General features: G+C 32.0%; 1 protein-coding gene across 3 annotated transcripts in view; it reads right to left on the minus strand.

The window, feature by feature from the left end:
* The window catches only part of Rrp5 (Ribosomal RNA Processing 5), a 106,469-nt gene that overhangs the window by 51,471 nt on the left and 33,036 nt on the right, over positions 1–21,962 (minus strand). For all 3 annotated transcript variants that reach the window (XM_075365660.1, XM_075365649.1, XM_075365642.1), the window contains exons 7-11: positions 18,213–18,394; positions 8,905–9,121; positions 5,914–6,159; positions 3,351–3,510; positions 2,816–2,982 (exon numbers count right to left, since the gene is read on the minus strand). In XM_075365660.1, coding sequence (XP_075221775.1) covers positions 2,816–2,982; positions 3,351–3,510; positions 5,914–6,159; positions 8,905–9,121; positions 18,213–18,394 — 972 coding nt within the window. The remainder of the gene's footprint in view (positions 1–2,815; positions 2,983–3,350; positions 3,511–5,913; positions 6,160–8,904; positions 9,122–18,212; positions 18,395–21,962) is intronic.

A 21,962-nucleotide genomic window follows, 5' to 3' on the forward strand; every position in this document is an offset into this window, starting at 1 on the left:
CTTCTCAACTCCAGAAAGCAATTTTAACAATTGAAAAAATTATTTCCTTAAATTTCGCAAATATGTTAATTATATATTTTTTTAAATATGTTATATTTTAAAATTGTACCTCTAAAAACAGTTCATAGATTTTGATAAAATTTCAATATTGAAAGCCTGTATGGAATTTTCACAATATAACTGTAGAAATATTACTTTGTTACACTTCAAAGAACTTCATACATTGGGTATAATTTATAAGGCAAATCTATCCAATAAAAAATCCTTATTACAACAAATTTAATAAAAAAGAGTTACTTTAACATTTAAGAAAACTTAACAAGAAATTTAAGAAAACAAAGAATGTGTGAACTGGGCATACACAAAAATGAACAATTACACACACACGCACTCACATGACAGACAGATAGGTAGATAGAAAAATGCATGTAGCATCTCACTAGAGAGATTCTGTATCAAGTAACTAGTTTTTAAATTCCATTTTTCGTGATGCAAAATTAACAAGTAAGTCAATAAGTACGGTTAATAAGAGTTGGCTTCTGGGTCTCAAACATGATACACGCGCTTTGTGTCAGCTCAGTTTGAGAGTTTTATTTTTTGCTGTTCATGTCATTTCAGTTACTAGTTTATATTTTCGTTCTGTTTTAATGTTTAATTTTTCATTTTAATACGCAACCATTAGTTTTAGTTTGGTTGGATTATTTTCATTTTGTTGAATGCGAGTGTGGTTGAATTACTCTCTTTTGGTGTTTTGACATTGTGTTCTACAATCATTTGACATTTTGTTACTTATTTTAATTAATTATAAGTCAAAAACTTAATATTTTATTCCAACCTATGGTTGCCAAGCGTTGTTTATTTTGTAATGGAGGGAAATTTTGAATAAAAAATTCCCTATTGCAGAGTTGCACTTTTTGTTTAATTTCACTGTGCTTTTTTGTGATTTTTCTTGTTAAGCGTGGTTTATTTTCTTATTTTGAATTTTATTTAATTAGCAATGTCCAGTCTGGAACTAAACAGGAACCATTGCCGAATTCCCGAGATGAATCCATTTTGTGAATTGAATCCCTTTACATGGAATTCCTGGACAGTTTATTTCTGGAAATTCAGCATCATCAGGATGAAAGTCTGGAGGTGGCTGATGATTTTACTGCAAAGTTGGCTGAATTTGCTGGGGATGTTATGGTCATTAGGACCCTTCACCTCCAAGATAGGCTTTTGTGCTTTGTCTTCAATATCCAGTCCGAGTGGTTCCAATCGCCTTTCTGGGTGACATGACGTTGTTGACTTTGGCGAGGCAAGTGGACAAGGTGATTGCTACTGCCAATGATGCCATTTGTCATGCGCATACATGGTTGAAGGATAGAGGACTGATAATCTCCCCGGACAATACATCATTCATATGTCTGGCAGGTAGGCGCCCCTTACCGCCACTTTGAATCAGGGTTGGTGACATTCTTATATTTCTGGTGGAGGCTGAAAATATTTAGGTGTGTGGCTCAATCACGCACTGCTCCTTCACTGTGCATGTGTGGGAGATATCAGAGAAGGCAGGGGCAATGGTGACTGCCTTGAGTAGGCTGTTAAAAAATGTGACCGGCCCTCGAGCCTCCAAACGAGCGCTTTATGATAATGTGATCAACTCTGTACTATTATATGGTATTGACGTCTGGTTGCTGGCACTGAGGAGTGATAGGAATAGATGCGTGCTTGAAGGCATGCAGAGGAGGATAGCTCTCCACCTAGTATCTGCGTACTCTTCAGTCTCCACTGAGGCAGTGCTGCTTATTGCGGGGGTCCTCCCATTTCAGCAGCTTGCTGCCATGAAGATTGGGCTTCTCCAAGGGGCTGGTAAGGCTGAGATGCAAGATTGGAAGGCTCGCTGGGATCGCTCCTTCACTGGGTGGTGGACTCACCGCCTGATTCCGCAGGTGAAGCCATGGGTCAGCCGTAGGTTTGACAAGGTCTCCTATTGGCTGACCCAGTTCCTGTCCAGCTACAGCAAGTTCCGGGTATATTTAAATGCACGACAGAGATCTAATGACTGCTTTTCTTTATCCCAACACTCCGGAGCACGTTATGTTTGCTTGTAGGACCAGGGACAGAGAGAGCTTGCAATTACGATGAAGAGCATCATGGGCCGTATGTTGGTGAGTGAGGTAAAATTCCGTAGTCCCACTGAGAATGCTCTTTTGGGTGTTCTCATTTGAGGCAACAAGGCTTAAAGACCGAGTCCCAGCTCCTAGGGTGAAGGAACAGGAACAACATAGTCGGGCCTGGTAACCCTACTCTGGGAGTTAGAGGCAGACATTAACAATTAAGATCCAACCAGCAAGCTGACTTGTCCTAGCAAACGTACTGCCGGAAAGACATTTTCCTGGATTGTGTTATGCTTCACTGTGGAATCTGATCCGGAGAAAAAAGTAGGATTACGTTAATAAATAGTTAGTTAATAATATACTGTTAACTGATGATTATACATTTTATGAATGTCAAAGTCTATCCAAAATGAAAAACAGATGTAAAATGAGATAAAGTGAACAATAAGGGCAAATAAACAGCTTACACAAACCGATCCAACCAACTTTGAATTCTAAATTTCAAGTGATCTTAGATCCTCCAATTCCTATGCAATGGATTGCAGTTGAGTCTAAAAATATGTATTACTTCAGACGTTCTTTATGTTGTTTTGTCGGTGCCATATTCTGCATACAAATGAAAAAATACATCAAACAAAGGACAGAAAGAAGAAACTTAGTTTTAAAGACTTATTCAATATCTCTTTCTCTCAAAAAAAATAAAAAATAAAACAAACCTGTAAAAATTCTTTGACAGATGAACGAAGAGTAAAATAAGGTGACAAATCTTCAGTAAAAGAATACAACAAAGCATTCTGAATAGATTTTCCTGGAGAATAGAATGTTAAGAAAGAGTTCAAAAGACTTAAATGATCTGTCACTTGGTGTATAGGAATAAAACCACCTGCAAAAAAATCATACTTTTTTTATCTACTCAAGTAATTACAACTTAAATACATATACCTGTAAGATAAATAATACAAAAATTATCATCATGTTACAATGTAATTCCATTAAAAAAAAAATGGAACAGAATATATAATATTTTATTAGTGTAAAAACAAAATAATAAAATGCATTTTATAACCATGATAATTATATTAAGTTATAAGCCACATTTTTATAACTCATAACATTTTTAATTCATGATTATAAGTTTTTTTTTAATATGTAACAGTCTATCCAAAATAAAAATCAGAAATAAAATAATAATTCTTTATTTTTAAACAGCTATTACTTAAAATATCAACAAAATTAAAAATGATCGCTTACTTATGTTTGTGTCTGTGACGACTTCTAAACCTTCCTGACTGCATTTAATAACATCCACACTATAACATGTTCCTAATTTAAGATCACTAGCAGCATCAGGAATCAAACTAAGATTAAGTTTCCGATCCAATGGATTCACATTAACTACGTAGCACCGGATCTAAAAAAATAATAAAATTAAAGTTTTAATAAAGTTTAAAATTATTTTAAACTTAAAGTTTAAAATTATTTTAAACTTTAAAATTAAAAGTTTAATAATTAAAAAATTAAAGTTGTATAAATTAAATTACAAAAACCAGAAATAATAACACACAAAGTTCAAGGGGAAAATATTTGGGGATTCTAATTTTCAATAAAAATGACAGAATATTCTGTAAATTGTACAGAAACTTCAATCTCAATTAAAGAAATTTATTACCACTGATCTTGTTGGGTAAAGTTAACAAAAAACACACAGCTCGTATTTGCCAAAAGAAATTGGACTTTAATTGGAAATAAAACAAATGAACTTATGTTAAAATCATAACCCTAAAACATAAAAAGAAATTATGAAATTAAAATAACTTAATGATATTAAAATATCAGCTGAATCAACATATGAACAATGATGTTAAATGAAAAAATACATGAATATACATTTTTTAAATACACTATGTAACAAAGCCTGAAAACAAGAGAACATAAGACACCTTATTTTCAACTATATACTTAGAAAAACAAAACATCAATAAATATAGTATGACTGGAAACTATTTCATTACTGACATATGCTGTAATATTGAAAAATTAGCAATGAACAGATGTCATTAACTTAGAAAAATAAATTACAATAATTTCAGTATAAAAAAGAGTTAATTACAATATAATCACATTAAAGTAAGTAATAATATAAATAGAGTTCATTTTGGTAAATAAGCATTCTTGAAAATATAAAATTACAAAGTCCTAAAACATAACTGCACATCAGGAGTAATTTGCTTTAGGGAGAAGTATTATGAATACAGTTCATGAGTAGAAAAGGATTAATCTCGGCGATTAACAAGTTACAAAATTAAATTATAGAGTAAATTACCATAACAACAAATTGAAATAATTAAGGACGTAAAGTAGGTTGCAGCTGAACAATGACACAACCTTATATAAGTCACCTGTCGTGACTGCACTTAAGTGAATAAATGGCTTTTAAACTAAACATGAAATTGAAACTTGAAAGGCATAAGGTATGATGAACTGAATGTACCACAAATTTTAATGATAAAATAACTGTTTAACGTAATAAATAATGAAAATTTAACTTGCCTGTAGCACACCAATATTAGCAAGAGACAAACTCGTGAATGAAGGTAAATGAATACATACAGTAATCCTGGGCGTAGCCTGCAGTGGTGTATCAGGAATACAGGGGTGAGACGTGGTTTAGAGGTTGAGCAGGACTTGGCGTCTCAAATATGTAGCAACGAGTTTGGAGAAATTCTGCATCGATTAAAATGTAATCAGCAGCTCGAGAAGATTTGGCGTCGATAGAATTGGCAGCTTGTAGTGATTGAAACACTTCCACAGAGACGTAATGTAGAATTTGAAGAATAACTTAAGAAAGAAACGAGGCAAAAACAAAACATAGAGATCGGTGAAATTATGAGACACTGCAGAGTAGAGCTAGAGAATGTTTCGACGGAGAAATACCACAACGTTTATGCGAGTATGAATGCGATGAAAATATTATCACAAAGTTTGAGAGAGAAAAGTCAAGTCGACTGTAGAGGATAATGTTGGATCTACTCTGCCGAAAGGATGGCGTGAAAGAAAAGAGGGGGAAACCAAACCTAGGTAGTGGACAGGAGAGAGTGTGTGTAAAAAACAAGAGATGTGTGCATGTATTAGTATGGGAACGAATGAAAAAGGGTGTGTGAAAAGGGCAGCCATAAATAATTCGAGAAATGAATACGCGCGGTCACTAAGGATGACAGAAGCAGACAGTCTGGCCGGCGCCAGGAGTGTCGAACACGAGAACAGGTACAAATATGACAAGCCCAAATACGAAACATAGTAATAAATTTACCATGCCTGTAACAAACAACATGACCCAACCCTAGCTTTGAATTCATTGGAAATAACGGAACTTTACGCAATGGCGTAAACAGATCTTAAAAGAGAACTTGTTAATTAATAAAATCAACATTAACCTAAGTAAAAGGACAGCATAATATTATTTCAAATAGACTTAGGTGCTTTAAGACACAATAGGTCTTACAGGCCATGGTGACTAGGGGGGTTAGATCCTGCTGTTTCCATTTTTACCAAATGTAAATAAAAAATCAAATTATTTAACACTACTTTTAAATCTAAAAACAAAAATAGATGAAAATAAGTTTTTTAAGATACTAATATCTCATTTTTTTAAGCATTTAATTCCTCATAAAACAATCTCAGTTTAATAATACCAAATATCTAATTAGAAAAAATCTCCTGTTAACTTATCACTAAGAATTGGAAACATTATACTTTATTACAAACAAAAACTGACAAATGAACTTAAAAAAAAAATAATCAGAAAATAACTTACTAGCTGGCCCACATGAAATGATTCTTTTGAAAGTCCAGTGACATAAGGAGCAATTAGTCTGTTAGGAACAAATCCAAAAACGCTTCCAAAAAAGCGAACAACAATTCCAGCATCAACAATTTTGTTAATTGTTCCATAATATGATTTACGTGGTACAGCATTAGCATAGTCACATAGAGGTTCAGATGACACTAGCGTCGGTTTAAGAGTAACTATTATATCATTAGAATCATTTAGTTGAAGCACCTAATAATAAAAAAAAATATTTTATATTATACTTAATATACATGTGTACATGCACAAAAAGTATACGCACAAGCATACACACACACATTCCCTCACATACACACGTTACATTAATTTAATTTATGACTTTTACTTAAAACCACACGACACTGCAGGACAAGTAGTACCAACAATATTAAACTACTCTTATTAACTCTAGTACAACTAGTATAATATTAAATGAATATCAAAACAATATTTCATACACAAATGCAGTAATAGCCCTCTACAAAAATGTTCTACTGACCAAGAAAATATTTTGTACTGCATCTCATTTTGTTATGAAGTTTGAATTTTGAAATATTTCATGATTATTTACTTTTTACATAATGGGCCCTACTAAAGTAAAATATATTTAAAAAAATATATTTAACTGAAAAACAATTCATAATTAGATAACAAAATTATTCTACTGCAGTAATAAAATTTAAAGTTACAAAAGTAATAATGTATAGGCAAATTATCTTTTAAATACTTAAAAAAATCTGATATGGACAACACATGACTTCCTTGTACACCTATTAAATTACATACACATATTTTTTTTTTAAATGACAAGTACATAAAATTTTATTTCACTAATAAATTTTGATTTTTTTTCATATTTTTTTTATTTTTATTATTATTATTGAATTATAATTTATTGTAAACATTTTTTAATACATATTTACATTTATTACTAATAATTAATAATAAATCAATATATTTAAATTAAAAAAAAAAAAAAGTTAAAAAGGAAATTAAGTCGGATTCAAACCGATGTGCGTTCCCCTTGTAAGATTCAAATATTTCATTAATTAAAATTTTATTTGGGTGTAAGTCTGGAACCAATGAAAATAAATAACACTTATCTGATTTTTTTGGATCTTGAGCTTTACATTAAAACTTAGAATTCTGTTATTTGATAAATCCACTGTTCTGACATCATTAAAGCATCTATATTTTGCATATGTCCCAATTTAAGACCAACTGTGCTGTTTCAGCACAGACGCTTTCTAACGACACAGTAACAAGGTGAATCGATGACACGGCCGATGTTCAGAATCAGATAATTCAGCAAGTGAATTTTTTAATAATCAGTTTGATGAATTAACATATGTGGCAAACATTTCTCAATTCTTATGTTTTGTGAGATATGAATGACAGAGGGACAGATCAATCGAAGAAAATATGTTTTGCAAATAAATACCTCGTCATGCAACAGGGCAATGCCTTTTTGATGTTTCTTATGAAGCTACTAAAAATATAGAATGGACAAAATGTATTGCAGTACGTAGTAATGCTGCAAAGGCAATAACAGGAAAGAAAAATAGACTTCTGAAAAAATTAAAAGATCGTCTTACACCAAAGGTGGAATGGATGCACTGCTTCCTTTACAGGCATGCTCTTACCACAAAAGCTATGCCAGAAAATCTAAAACAAATACTTTGTAAAACTGTAAATATGGTTAATTTTATTAACAGTTGATTATTACAGAATAGGCTGTTTGCTGAACTATGCGATGAAATGGGCAAAAAGAAAAAATTCTTCTTTTCCATACAGAAGTCAGATGGTTGTCTGACTTCGGGGGTAAGCGGGGTTAAGTGTTAACCCCCAGTTATTGGATTGCGAGATGAATTATATTTTTTTAGGATAAGCAAATGCCATTCTCAATTTTTTCACAGAATAGGTATATGTTGCTGTACTTAGCTGATGTATTTTTACATTTAAACAACTTGAATGTGTGTGGATTTATAAGGACATGATAAAAATATTTTATCAATAACAAAGTTCATGCTTTCATTCAGAAGCTTGATGTATGGGTTGTTCACCTTCAAAGCAAAAAATTCTGATATTTTTCAACTCACTACCAATCACGTTGGAAAAAATTTGGATGAAGACACTATTTTGCACCACAGTTTGGATAGCATAGCATTTGCATAAACTAAAAATTAAGTTGGCGGAGTATTTCCTGGAAAACAAAAATGATTTCTTGAGGAGATGAGTACTGGATTTATTGAGTGAAAATATTATAGCAGCTGCTAAGTTACCAGCTGACAATCATGAACAGCTCTTATCATGAACGATAAAACATTACAACTAAATTCACATCTGAAGATTTAGATACTTTTGGCTTTTTTGTCAAAGTGAAAATGGAAGTTTAGTCACAGAAGCACTGAAAATATTAATCCCTTTTGCCACAACTCCTGTGAAAGACATTTTTCATCTATGGTTGCGCTGAAAGCTAAATATAGGAATTGTTTTTTATCACTTGAAAACAAATTACTTTTGCGTGTTTTACATAGATTCACGTACGAAGAAAATTTTAAACGAAGCAACCAAGCCATTAATTTTTTATTTGCATTTGTACTTATAAACATAAGTAAAATGTTTATAATAAATGTTGTTTTCTAATAAAATAATTTCATTTCTGTTTAGATGTAAAGCTTAATTGCAGAAAATCTATTAAAAAAAAAATCTGTGATCCCCTTTCATATCACCACAACCCCCAGGTTAAGAAACGCTGGTCTAAGACCATTGACAAACTGTTTTTAAAGTCAAGATACTAAACATGTCAGTATGAAAAAGTAATTATCAAAATCACAAATACTACAAGATTACATACTACCATGGGGAGGGGGGTTGAATAAACAATTCTCATTAATAATTGAATAATTTATGAAAATTTACATAGATTACATAAAACTACTATACTCAAGCAGAGACCTTGCCAGTAACTATACTGTTAGGTTTATAAAGGTTTGCAGCAGCTTTAGAAGATCTGTGAGGATGATCACTGAGATGAGAAAGAGGCACAAATGCAGTCAGCGTCCCTAATTTAAGGTTTAAACCAAAACCTTCCTTGAAACTGGTAACAGTACAATTAACAGTCTGTCCAACACACAAATCCTTTATACTGAATACTTCAGCAGATAGAACATCTCTGTAACAAGTATAAGTACATTATAGAGAAAAAGTATAGAACAATTAAAGAATATCATACTAAATTATTTTATGCTAATCTTGATAACTTAAATCGACAGTTTTTTTATATCCTTAAATTTTACCCACGAACTTTTATAAATTTACTTTCAGTTCTAAGCGACGCAGCCTCTAAAAATTAGTTTTTTAAATTTAGACTGTAAATACATCATGTTTTTCTTTTTCAAGTAATTATAAGTACTAAATTCTTGTTACAGTTACGAATGATGAAGTAAATGAATTTCTATAGCACATGAAAGATGTTAAGCTTGATGAATTCAAACTGATAATCCTCTGAATGAAAAGCACAAATACTACTATCATTCTGCCACACAATTCAGCGATATTATTAAACTGGAGATGTTATTCAAACTAAATAAACAATAGCAGTTCTAGCTTTACTTCAGCCCCTGATTTTACTCTTTTAGTAGGCACTCAGCACCTAGCTCAGCTTCCTGTACTAACCTCAGATGGCTAAATCTAGGCAAACTCATAGGTAGAAATTATATCCCATCAAGTCAAGGCCAGCAAAGGCCTTGACTTGAGTCAGCAGCCTTACCAACTATCAAACAGTGTGATATCTTGGTAGATAGAATCACTGTATTAGCTGTTCCCATAGGAATAGTAACAGCTTATATAGGAATATAAACTATCTAAGTATATGAGATCAACAGCAAGAAATGAGAAAGGGTTTGTATTAGCAGAAGTTCATTATGTATGTCCTGAATCATTATAAATACCAACACTTAGGCTATTCAAACATTTTCATCAATCCTTCCAGCATTGCTAATGTTTAGAACAGAGGTTCTCAAACTGTGGTATGTGTACCACTAGTTGTACAAAGAGCTTCTCAAGGTAGTACACAAACAGATACAACAATTAAAAAACATTTTTATTATAATTATTTATAATTAGATATTTATAATTAGTAGTATTTATTTATTATTATCAATAAGCGGATCAGCGGTTCTCAAACTTTTTTTGATATATTATAATTCAAAAGTATTTTATAATGGATTTCCTTTTCCCTTAATTTGAGAAAATTATTTGTGTACAGCAAAAACAAGAACATCAGTTATTCATCAAGCAAGAACACATCACACAAGACCAACGGATTCTTACATGCCACAGTGCACATGTAACAACTTGTCTGTCCCATGAATGCACCGCACACACCACACACGTACAAATTAAATTCTTAATGGCCACTATAAAAGGATTGCTCTATTTTTCTCCTCCAGTTAAGCAAGTTGGTCATGGTTATTCTAGAGACAGTTTCAGTGCTTCCAATGTTTTATATATTCTCTGAAAATTTGGTTTGAAAATAATGTTGCTGTTATTTTTTCATTTGATAAAACTGAAATGCTAGTGTTGACATATGCATCTTGAAAGGGAATTTTTTCTTATATACATATTTACTTTAATTAATTTGCTTTAATTAATTTGGTTTAGTTTAGTTGACATAAAACATAAATCAACACAGATAAATGACTTAATTGAGCAATGACAGACAAAAAATTATCAGTTAAAAATCACTGTACAATCAAGGTCTAATTCAGAATCAGAATTTGCAGTGGGTCAAGCTCAAAATTTTTTTCCTGCTAAAATATCCAAAGGTGTAAGAAAATATGATCCTGAGTACATTAATGCTGGATTACTCTCATGGATATAAACAATGAGCTACAACCTCAATTTGTAATCTGGTTTAAAATTCTTTCACCAAAGCATGAAACCTCATTACTGAAACAGCACCTTAGTACTAACATTCAACATTAGAAAACAAACCTAAATATTATTTCGTTTGAAAATTGTCAGACAGAATACACAAAGAAAATTAAGTCATCTTTTACAGGCAGTTCTGATGAAAGAGCAGCCGGGGCATCTTTTTTTAGTGAGCTTAAGATTAGCAAAGTGTGGAAAAGCTTAAACAATCAGTAAAGAGCTCTTATTACTTACTGCAAAAGAAATGGTGTCTTGCAGGTTGGGTAATTTGTCAGCTAAACAGCTAGATATACCACTGCCAAATGATACCGTGCACCACAGAATTGTAAGCATTGCATTAAATGTTATAGAAAACTTATCTTGACTCAAAAAACAGAAATTCTTTAACCACGCAACTCAATGAGACCACAGATGTAAGTAGCTAAGTTAAACTTATGATTTACATGCTATGTATTTCAAAAACAATTAAAGAGGATTATTTACTCAGTGATGCACTATCAACAAGAAATAGTCAAATAAAATATTTAAAAAATTGGATAACTTCTTTTTCAAAAAAATTGAATGGACTGGAACCAGTGTGTTGACTTCTGTTCTGATGTTGTTAGAGCTATAACAGTAAAATATGGAGGTGTTACCAACAAAGCAAAACTGGTTCAGAAAATTGTACCCTAACTCACTTTAGCACCCACAGAGAAACGTTAGCAGTAAAACAAATGCCTGAACAATTTAAACATGTTTTCCAGGTGATTGCCAGCCAAGGTGCTCAGTTTTATTAATCTCAATCTTTAAACTCTCATTTAATCTCAAAACTGTGCCTGAAATGAGTGGTGCCTCCATTCAGTTACTGCTACACACAGGTGAGATAACTTTCAAAAAAAATTTCTAATCAGATTATTTGTGCTATATTCAGAGGTGCGGGTGTTCCTAATGGATGCTGATTCTGAACTGCCAGACCAATTAACAGATAAGCTAATTTGTTTAACAACACTAGCTTACTTAACAGATACTTTCAACTACACCATGATTAAATTTAAGTTTGCAAGATGAAACAACAAACTGATTTTCAGTGAACGCATTCATCAAAAAATGTCAAATGATGAATAACAACAATATTCCAAATGAAAACCTGCAGTGTTTTCCAAATTTTAAAGATAATCTTATAATTATAAGAAAAATAAATAAAAGATAATCTAGTAATGTTCAGCAGACATAGAATGGTGTTCGCTGAAACTTTTGAAGAATGTTTTAAAAAAGGCTATTCTGAATTCGTATGAATATGAAACCCTTTCATATTGGATATCATTCCTAACTCTGTTTTCTTAATAAAAAAACAGAATTTTTTATAGAATAATCTTGTGAGGGAAGTTTGAAATGAAATAACCATAATTTTGTCCAGAAAAGCATTGTCACATATCTTGTAAAACTGGATTTTCTGCTATGGTAGATAAATAAATAAATTTTGTAATTAAAGACCTAATATCTCTTCACTTGCTTCAACCATGCAGCACCATCCTTCTCACTGAATTTTTAGTCTTCAAGAATCTCATAATCAGTAACGTAAGTAAATATGTAATGTAACATTTCTTTGTAAAGTAAATGCAAATTTTTTTGTAAAAAATGATTAAAAAATTTATAATAAATAAAAAGATTTGATACATAATTTTTTTATAAAATTGAATTGCTTTATCATTCTAAGATATTGCTATCCTAATAAAATATTACATATTTAATAGTTCAATGTATGCTACTCATCTATAGTTCACATGAGTAGTATGTATAAAAAAACGTTTGAGAACTGCTGGTTTAGATGATCTATAACCGAGATGAAAAGCTACATGAATTTAAGAATAATAACAACGCAAAAAATTTTTAAAGAGTAATTTAAAATTTATAATTATTTATTCATTTATCATTTCATATTGCAATAATGAAACAAATCCATTCTCAAAAATCATGTTTTAATAATGAAGCATATCATAGCATGATAACACTATGTTCCAATTTTTTACAAAAAAAAGTATTGCAATAATTTCAAAACTTCAAAAAAGAAAAACTAAAAAATTAATAAAAACAAAAATACTGATCACACCTAATTAATAATAATTTACCTAATTATCACCAATGTTACTTATTTTTCCCAACTTTGCATACCTAACATTATCCATGACTGATGATAAGATTGTGGACTAGTTCCAAGTGCTGAACAAGAGCCATTAATCATTATAAGCAGTAATTTTTCAAAACCTTTCAATTTCCTCCTACTGCAGATTAATAACATTAGTCAGCTAAACAAAAATTTTTTCATGTATCTGGAATCGTACATGGTGATTTTAACTAATGGGGTGCTGAATTAAAATTTATCAGAATTTGTGTACTATTTCACATTTTTTAAATACATATGATTTAATTACCAATAATGCATAATCGCTGAGAAATCAATATTTAAAAAAAATTATTATTTATGAGTATTCATTTAAATTGCTTTTAAATCAACTAAACTTTTAATTACCCAAACACAGATAAATTGAAATACATTAACACAATTTTAAAAAGTCTAAATCATTGGAAATGTCTTTAAAATAACAGTCCCATCAACGGAGGAAACAAAAGTCAATTTTTGAAGAAAATTGGTAGAGTTTAGGGAAGTACATGGAATTCTAGATTAAGATAACTTTTTTATATGCAACTGGACAAAATTTTTGCTAACTGTACAAAATGGCAGCTGTTCAAAGGTGGTGAAAATCAGTTTTTCAATCTTGTAGTATGTGGTAAACTTCCTGGGCGAAAAAGTACTGAATAAAAGTTGAAGGCATTTACAGTATCTATAATTTAAGCCCTTAAATATTGAATTTCATTATTGGTTACTGCAAAAAAGCCGAAAAATCATTAAAAATGGCAATCTTTTACAAAGCCAATATTTGTTGCAAAAATAACATTTTTTTAAGCTACTCCTAGAAAATATAATAACTACAATGCTGTCAATTTTTACATATTTCAGCAATAGTGGGTTTTTATGTACTTATCACTCTTTATTTTGATAGATGAAAAAACTGATAAATTTAAATAATAATCATTATAATGTGTTTTAACTCATGAATATGAGTGCACTCTATACTTATAATTCTGTCTGTATAAAATCCATCTGTGTAAACACAGACAGAATACTATTTATAAACACTGTTTGTTATGTTTATGTAATATCTGGTCAAATTAATATACGTTGATTGGTTCCAATTATAGAGTGGTAAGTTCATAAAGACCAACTATATCTGAAATAATATGAAAAGCTAATAGCGCAATAGTTATTTTTTCGGGCTAACCCAGTTTAAAAAAAATGGTATTGATCTGTCCAAAATTCTTGGAGATAGAGCGGTTTTTTGTACTATGCTGATTTGAAGTAATGAATTCAGCTTTATATGCGCCCGACTGCTGCGAACCGCTTCCCCCTTCACGACTAGCATGCTAGTCGTAGTTGAATTTCAAGCTCTAGCCAAGACTCACTGCAGCCCAAGGTATTATTAGTCAATAAGGTTGAGGGGTCTACTAACCCTACTAGACAACTCAAGGAGGACTTCATGGTTGCCCTTTGTTGGAAGCGGAAGAACCTCAAGATTAGGGAAATCAAAGAGACCAGTAAGGGTCTAGTAGTGGTTGCCAATGATAACAAGACAGTCCAAGTCATTGTGAAGTCTTCTGAGGTGAAGGTGGACCCAAAGCGAAAGCGTAAATCACTGTCTACGACAATGATTGGCGGCTATCTGACGAGGATGTTCTATACCTTATTAGAGAGCAGAACACTGACTTGGATGAAGCCACATTCAAGAAAGAGTGTCGGCCACTCTTCAAGATTGAGAAGCATGATGCCCAAAGGTATCACAGTGTTTTCAAACTTGGTGCTGGTCTCTTCAAGAAGTTTGTGTCTGAGGGTAGGTTTTTTCTCGATCTCATGTCCTGTCAAGTCAGGGAGTACATTGATGTGCAGAGGTGCTTTAAGTGCTGTCGTTTTGGGCACAAGGCCAAATTCTGTAAGTATGTGTCAGTCTGTACACATTGTGGCGAGGAGGGTCACAAGTGTGAAGATTGTCTGCAGAAAGCTGAATTTCCATCCTGCTTCAACTGTAAAAAGTTGCATAAAGAGTACAGACATTTGGTCAACAGCAAGGACTTTGGCTAGTATTTACAAGCAGCAGAACTGTTACTTCAATTCCCTGGAAAGTTAGGACTTCTGATTGAAGCTTGATGTCTATGTGCAGTGTTAGGCGAACTGTTATTGGGAGTCTTGGGGTTGCTTTTTGCAGCGCCCTTTACTAGTAAAGTGATCTACCAGGTCATGGGGTGTTTATGGTTTCTTCACATGTGTGATGATTTTCCCATTCCTCGATGCAAAAGGCTTTTGGTTTAGGTCTATTGCGATTACCAAATCACTTCTTTGGCACGAGTTAGGTGATGAACTGTGGGAATTTTCTACATGTTTCAGTCTGTTCCTGCTTGCAGGGGACACTCTTGCATCAAGGATGGGTTGATCAAATCTCCTTAGTTTGAGTTGCTTCAGTCTTGACTGAAGTACTGTTTGAGTATGTATAGGGGGCCTGGTAGAGAACTCTTTTTTTGGCAGTTTCTACTGCTTTATTTATCAATTTTACTTGGCTAGCTTACTTCTCCTCACATCTTGCATTGGCGACCGCGGGTTCATTTAGTGTTAGTTACCCGGGTGGCTACGATCCGCCAACACAGTTTGATTGGTCAGAGATAGGCGTGCTTGGCACTGAGCCCCAGTTGGAGTAGTTCAAGTATCAATAGGGGTTCTGCTCGAGAGCGTCTTCACTCTCGAATGGATCTTCACTCTCACAGGTACGATTCACTAACTTTAGCATGGCATTTTGTTGAATTGGAGTGCACACTTATTAAGGGGCAAATAAGTAAATGTTAGCTGCAATCAGCTTAGCTGTAAATCCAAGCGGTCCTCAAAGTTGGAGCTGAAATGGGAGACTAGAGATTATACTCAGCTCCTAAACGGACCAGACCTGAGGTCCTCTGGGACATTTATTTTCGCTGGTTAGCAGGGTGCTAACCACTAAATCAATTAAATAATCACTAAATTTATTAATATGCAGTTGTGGCATGAAATTACTGAAATAATTGTATTGTACAGTGGGTACATACAGTTTAGGTGGTGGTTAAATGGTAACAGAGTTAGGCACACGGGGTCTTTGATCTTCCGTGGGTAGGCTATTAGTTTAGCTGTTCCTGAGGGCTATGTGGTAGAGTTAAGTGTCTGATGTCTTCTTAGAAGGCAAAACTTGACTAGGGTGGAATTTACTGATGTGAATGTCTTTCGAGGCATTTGCATCAGTGGCATCTCATGAGGCCAACTGATGACTGTGGAATGTGATCAGTTTGAGGGCAAGAAGATGTCCTCCGATTAAGCCACTCATGGCTGGGAACAGAGGGGTTGGTGTGACAACCAGACATGTCACAAGGGGCCAGGTTCTCCATTGGGGGGGAATTGAGATGAATTCCAAGCTCTTTTATCAGGCCACTGACATCAACACAAACATGCAATGAATTTTTCATAGTAAAATAAGTTGAAAGAGTTTTATTTTGTGTTCTAAACGTCATTACTATGTTTATCGTTACACATTTATTGTGCCCACATCTGTGGACACAAAAATAAAAGTTACTTTTGTCTTTTCCGCTAAAAGATTTCACTGTTGCTGCTTTGATAACTCTAAATCACAAACTAAATCATTAAGTTCATTCATGTTGTTGAATTAAATGAGGGGATTTCTCATCAGATAGAGGAAGAAATTCTTCAACATCCTCTACATAATCTGTTTCATTTTCAGATTGTTCTAGGAATGTCAGATTAGATGGTGGTGCAGGTACAGCTGACTTCTCTTTCCTTGTGGCACCAGATTTAAGATGAGTATCCGCATATTTTATGAACTTTCTATTTTTGAATGAAAACCCAAATATATTTGTCATACAAAAGTAGCAGTCAGTGAAGTGGTCTTTAGGTTCACACCAAACCATTGGTACAGCAAATGACATGGCTCGTCGTTTCCCCTTCAACCACTCAGAGATACTGAGCACGATATTCAAATAATATGAAGCAGCCAGATACATATAGTTTACCACAGACATAATAAAAACTGGATAATTGAACATCCACAAACTTTTGCAAATCCATGCTGTAGCAAATAAAAACAAGAAAAATCAATTTATATTATAAAGAATTGATGAAAATATAGCAAAACATAATAACTCTGTGAAACATAACACACAGTACAGACAGGTGATGCTAGACTGAATAAGATTTTAAGCTCTGCAGTAAGCAACAAATGTCTGTAGGATGTCATCATACAGACATGTTTGTACGTGTCTACTTTTCATGATGCAGTGTATATATTTGTTTATTTTTTCCTTATTAAGCATGAATGCATATTGTTTAAAAGTAAAAATACAGAAACTGTTCTTAATTACCAGTAATTGATAAAATTAAATTTATTATAAAAATATTTGTAAAAATAACCCTTTACAAATTTACAATTTATGTAAAACCTTTATGTGGTAACACAATTTCAATAGCATATTTGAAATCAGCACCCAAATTACAGTGAAAAAAACTGCATAACATGTTTAGATAGAAATTTTGTGTTGACTAGTGTAATTATACTTCCTTTTTTTTAGCACATAATTAATCAAAACAAGAAGTTTTTTTACCATTTCTTCCTTATTAATACTTCCTTTTTTCCTTTTAAGTTCATCGTCAAATAAACTTCAAGATGAGTTTCTTCAATGTTTAAAGATATTTAGCCTGCCAGCTGAAAAATTATTTATCTGCATATCACAACAGCAATTTTTTTCAACTTGACTGTTCTAAACAGATGTAGGTCATGACAATCTTAAACTGATTCTTAAAGATCAGGATGAAAAGTGACTTGTTAACAGTTAGACTTTACGGATAAAAATCACTACCAAGATTTTCTTGCTCCTCAATAAGATTGTTATGTTCAATCATCACTGGCAATATAACTAAAAAAGTTTACTTTCACATGCCAAAAATGAATCTACTGGCAAGTCAGAATTTACGTCTTATCAAAGCACAGTGATAGTAACAGGTACACTGACCATATTAGGTGATTTTACATCTAATATGAGAAGCTTCACTTCACAAAAGCCATCATATGATAAATAAGTCTCCTCAAATTCTAATTCATAACATAAAGCTAAAACTGATTTTCAAGGTAATAACAGAATTGAAAGATAAAGTAGTAACTTACTTAATTAAAAGGTGTAACTTAATTTTTTTTTAAACTTGCTCAACTTACTTGTTTAATGAACAAATGTAAACCTTTTCCATGTAATCATAATTTAATATGCGCGTTTTATAAGTCTCTCCAACAGAAAAGTGTTTTACATCACCTGCTTGTCTTGGAGAAACAAATCCCTTTGCATTTAAATTTTTTGCCCCTAATTGTAAATACGCTCCACTTGCAGCAGTTGCTATAACCTACAACAAAAACACAAGTACGTACAAAATACATCATAGTAACTTCCCTGAAACAAAACAGACAACACAAATGTTTAAAAACTCAAATATTAAAAATTAAATCTGAAAAAGAATTATAAAACGTATAGGAAAATGTAAATACTGAAATTAGTTGAGGATAAATATTGTTCTACTAACTGATCTGCACCATTTTTCTTATCATAATCGATCAGCTTCTGGCTTGAGATATTGCTTGAGTGAAACAATTTCGACTAGTTTTAGGTATGAATCGAGTAGCAGCAAAATTTGTTACAAAATTATTGAATTTTCAACAAAAACAAATCACAATAACATTACAGAACAATGTGATAAAATGTGGGTGTATGGTTATTGAATAGTAAGTTCTAGTTATCCCAATGGATAACCAAGACCAAAAAAAACATACAAACTTCAATCAAAAGTAAAAGTTTTCTGTACTGGTTTTTGCTTTTATTACAATGGCGTTACCTATTATGAATTCTTCCCATAAGGTTGTACAGAGAAAAATCAGTATTACTAAGCACTTTTATAGATTTACCAGAGGCAATCTAAAGATTGCCTCATTTACATGGTGTAAATGGTGTTTAGTATTTCTATGTGGATTATTTAATTAAAAATTACACCATGCTGATATGGTAGTCTCTTGTTCTCCACATATGGCATTATGTGATGGTATCTTTTTTCTACTAATTAAGAGAATATTTAAAACAGATTTATGACAATAGATGAAATAAAGAAAAAATTACCAAGTAAATGAAGGGGTACACCAAAAAGTGCCATCAAAAAATGTTTTTTGAGGATTGGAAGAAATGCTAGCATACATGTTTTGAATTTCTAGGAAACTATGTTGCAGGATAATATCAATCAATATAGTAGAATAAGTAAATTCTTTTTAATAAAAATTTTAATTCTCGTTATTTGGAGAGCATAAAACAATCTGATCCTGCAATTCACATGAACACACAATTAAATCACTGCAGGTAACTATCAGATGCAAGATTTGAAACAGAGAAATAATATAATCCTCTTTATCTCAGTAAAACTAATAGTAAAAGATATAGCAGCATAATTTCACTCAACTATACCTTCCAATTCAAGACGGGCAGGGCCAACTATAATTGTAATGAAAGTGATTATAATATGTTTTTTTAATTACTTTAGTAACTTAGTACAGAGTACCATATTTAGAAATTATAAAAAACCAGAAATCAGAAATGTCAAACACATTTAAAAAAAAATCCTTCAAAATTAAAAAATGTAGATTTTATTTGGTAACAAAACAGGCTTATGACTAACAAAAAAAAGAATCAATAGGTTGTATGCTTATAACAGCTTAAAAACTCTGTAAAATAAAGACAAATAAAACTATCCAATATTTACCGTAAAAGTACTGGAATGAATCACGACACAGTTCAATAAATGTAAACTTATAGTTTACTAATACATGTTAAAAATAAAAAAAAACATATATAAGCAGTTGAATCTTTTCAACAAAATGTATTTTTAATGAAATAATTAGAAAAAACTGCATAGCTACTTCATTTTTTACCACATTATGATTAGCATCATAATTTCCCATCAAGTAAAAAAAATGTTACAGAATTTAAACTTTTTATTCTTATCAATTCAAAACAAAAAAATAATTGTATGATTATTAATAACTGTAAAAATTTTATGATCATACTATTGTACAGACTGAACAAAAGTGATGATCGCATATTATTTACGCTACAATTATGATATTTTACAAATAAAACTTAACCTAAATTTATTACACTGATTTCAATGATAACAATTTTACATTCTGTAATAATGATTTTCTTTATCAGATACTAAACTATACATTTATAAATACTGAAAAAAATTAATAATTGTGTAGTTATTCTTTTCTAATCGTTTTATTAAAAAAAAAAGAACAGTGCTCTACATATGAATTACTAGATACTGAGATTGATGTGCAGTATTGTCTGTATGAAATTATACTCACTGCTTTTCTACCTTAACAGCTGGTCAGAATGTTAATAGATGTAGCTAAACAACTATTCTCAAAATAATTATTTCTCTGCCAAAATAAAATCTCATTACATTGAATAGCTTCAATAACATCCAATTCACATTATGATTTTGGCTGCAGTACAAGTAATGGTTTGAAAAAACAAATTATGTTGATACAACTAATAATCCTAGAATTCAACATAATTGGTTTTCTTTTAAATAATCAACCTTCAACAGGATTGTACATTACAAGAACCTATTAGATAATGACTTAGTAACCAGTTCCTAGGATGATTTACAGTCCCCAATCGGTACTTTCATATGGAATGTTAAATTGAGTCAAAAGTCCATGTACATCAGTGTAGAAAATTAATTCTCCTTCTTACAGAAAATATGGAAGAAAATCCTTTTCTCAGTACCTGAACTAGGAAAATGAGGTGCCAACTGCTAGCAGGTTCTTTTCTTTAAGCACTGAACCAAGCAATTCTGAATTTTCTTTGGTCAAATGTAAGTCTCGAACCAAATTGTTTAGTTCAAGCTGCATTTAGAATAAAGCTCTGGTGCATAGCTATCTCTGGGTTTGTACTCCTTGATGTTATCTTCATTTAAATTATTTGTGGAACAATCTATTTCAGATAAATTTTCAGGTGGAATTGGCAATGGTATGTCTGGACCATTAGGAATTGAGTGTACAGCAGATGATATATTTGGATAGATGATTCTTTTTTTATTCTTAAAAAAAAAAACCGTGAACACCAGTCGAACAAAAGTAACAATCATTGGTGTGATTTCACCACTGGAACTCCAAATCTGAATGCTTCTTGTTCATCCTTTGACCACCATCTAAGTCCTTCAACACATGTGTAGCAAACATAGTGGGTTGCCAATATTTTGTCTTGATTTCCTATTTTCACTCCAAAATACGTGAGGTACACTTGTCGAATGAAACTTCTTATATTTCTTTTTTGCCTTTTAACCATTAACTCACCACAAGTGTAATAAAAAGGATCTGCAGTATTTCTGCAGCAATTATGAAAACAAAAAGTTTGCTTTATGTCCTGAAAATATATTTTCCACCAACAAAAACGTGTTTGATCATGGAGGGCGAAAAAAAACTCTATTTACACAAGCTGATAGTTGAAACAGCACTGATAGTAGTTGCACGGTGCATGAGTGCTGTGGACAGCTGCCAATAAACATGATACAACTTGTTAAGTCTTGTTGTCACATGCTACTGGCTAAGCTCTCCCACAGTCTTGTCATCTTTAGCCAAAACTCCCTGCTTCCAACCACTCAACTGTTACCTATAAGAATGCATAGTATAAGCCAAAAAAGTAAATATATTATATTAATTTATTATTAAAAAAAAAAGTTTTATGTATTTTATATAGTATCACATTTTTGCAATTTTTCAACTTTTTACAAATTTGCAATTTGAAAAAAATCGTGGCGTGATGGAAAAAAATGAAGGTTATTTTCGAATTCAGTACTAAAAGTACATAGGAATCAATTATCAAAAGTTAAAAAATATTCTACAACCCAAATTTTGCAGGGT

The sequence above is a fragment of the Lycorma delicatula genome, chromosome 1, assembly GCF_047948215.1.
Source record: "Lycorma delicatula isolate Av1 chromosome 1, ASM4794821v1, whole genome shotgun sequence".
Taxonomy (NCBI): domain Eukaryota; kingdom Metazoa; phylum Arthropoda; class Insecta; order Hemiptera; family Fulgoridae; genus Lycorma; species Lycorma delicatula.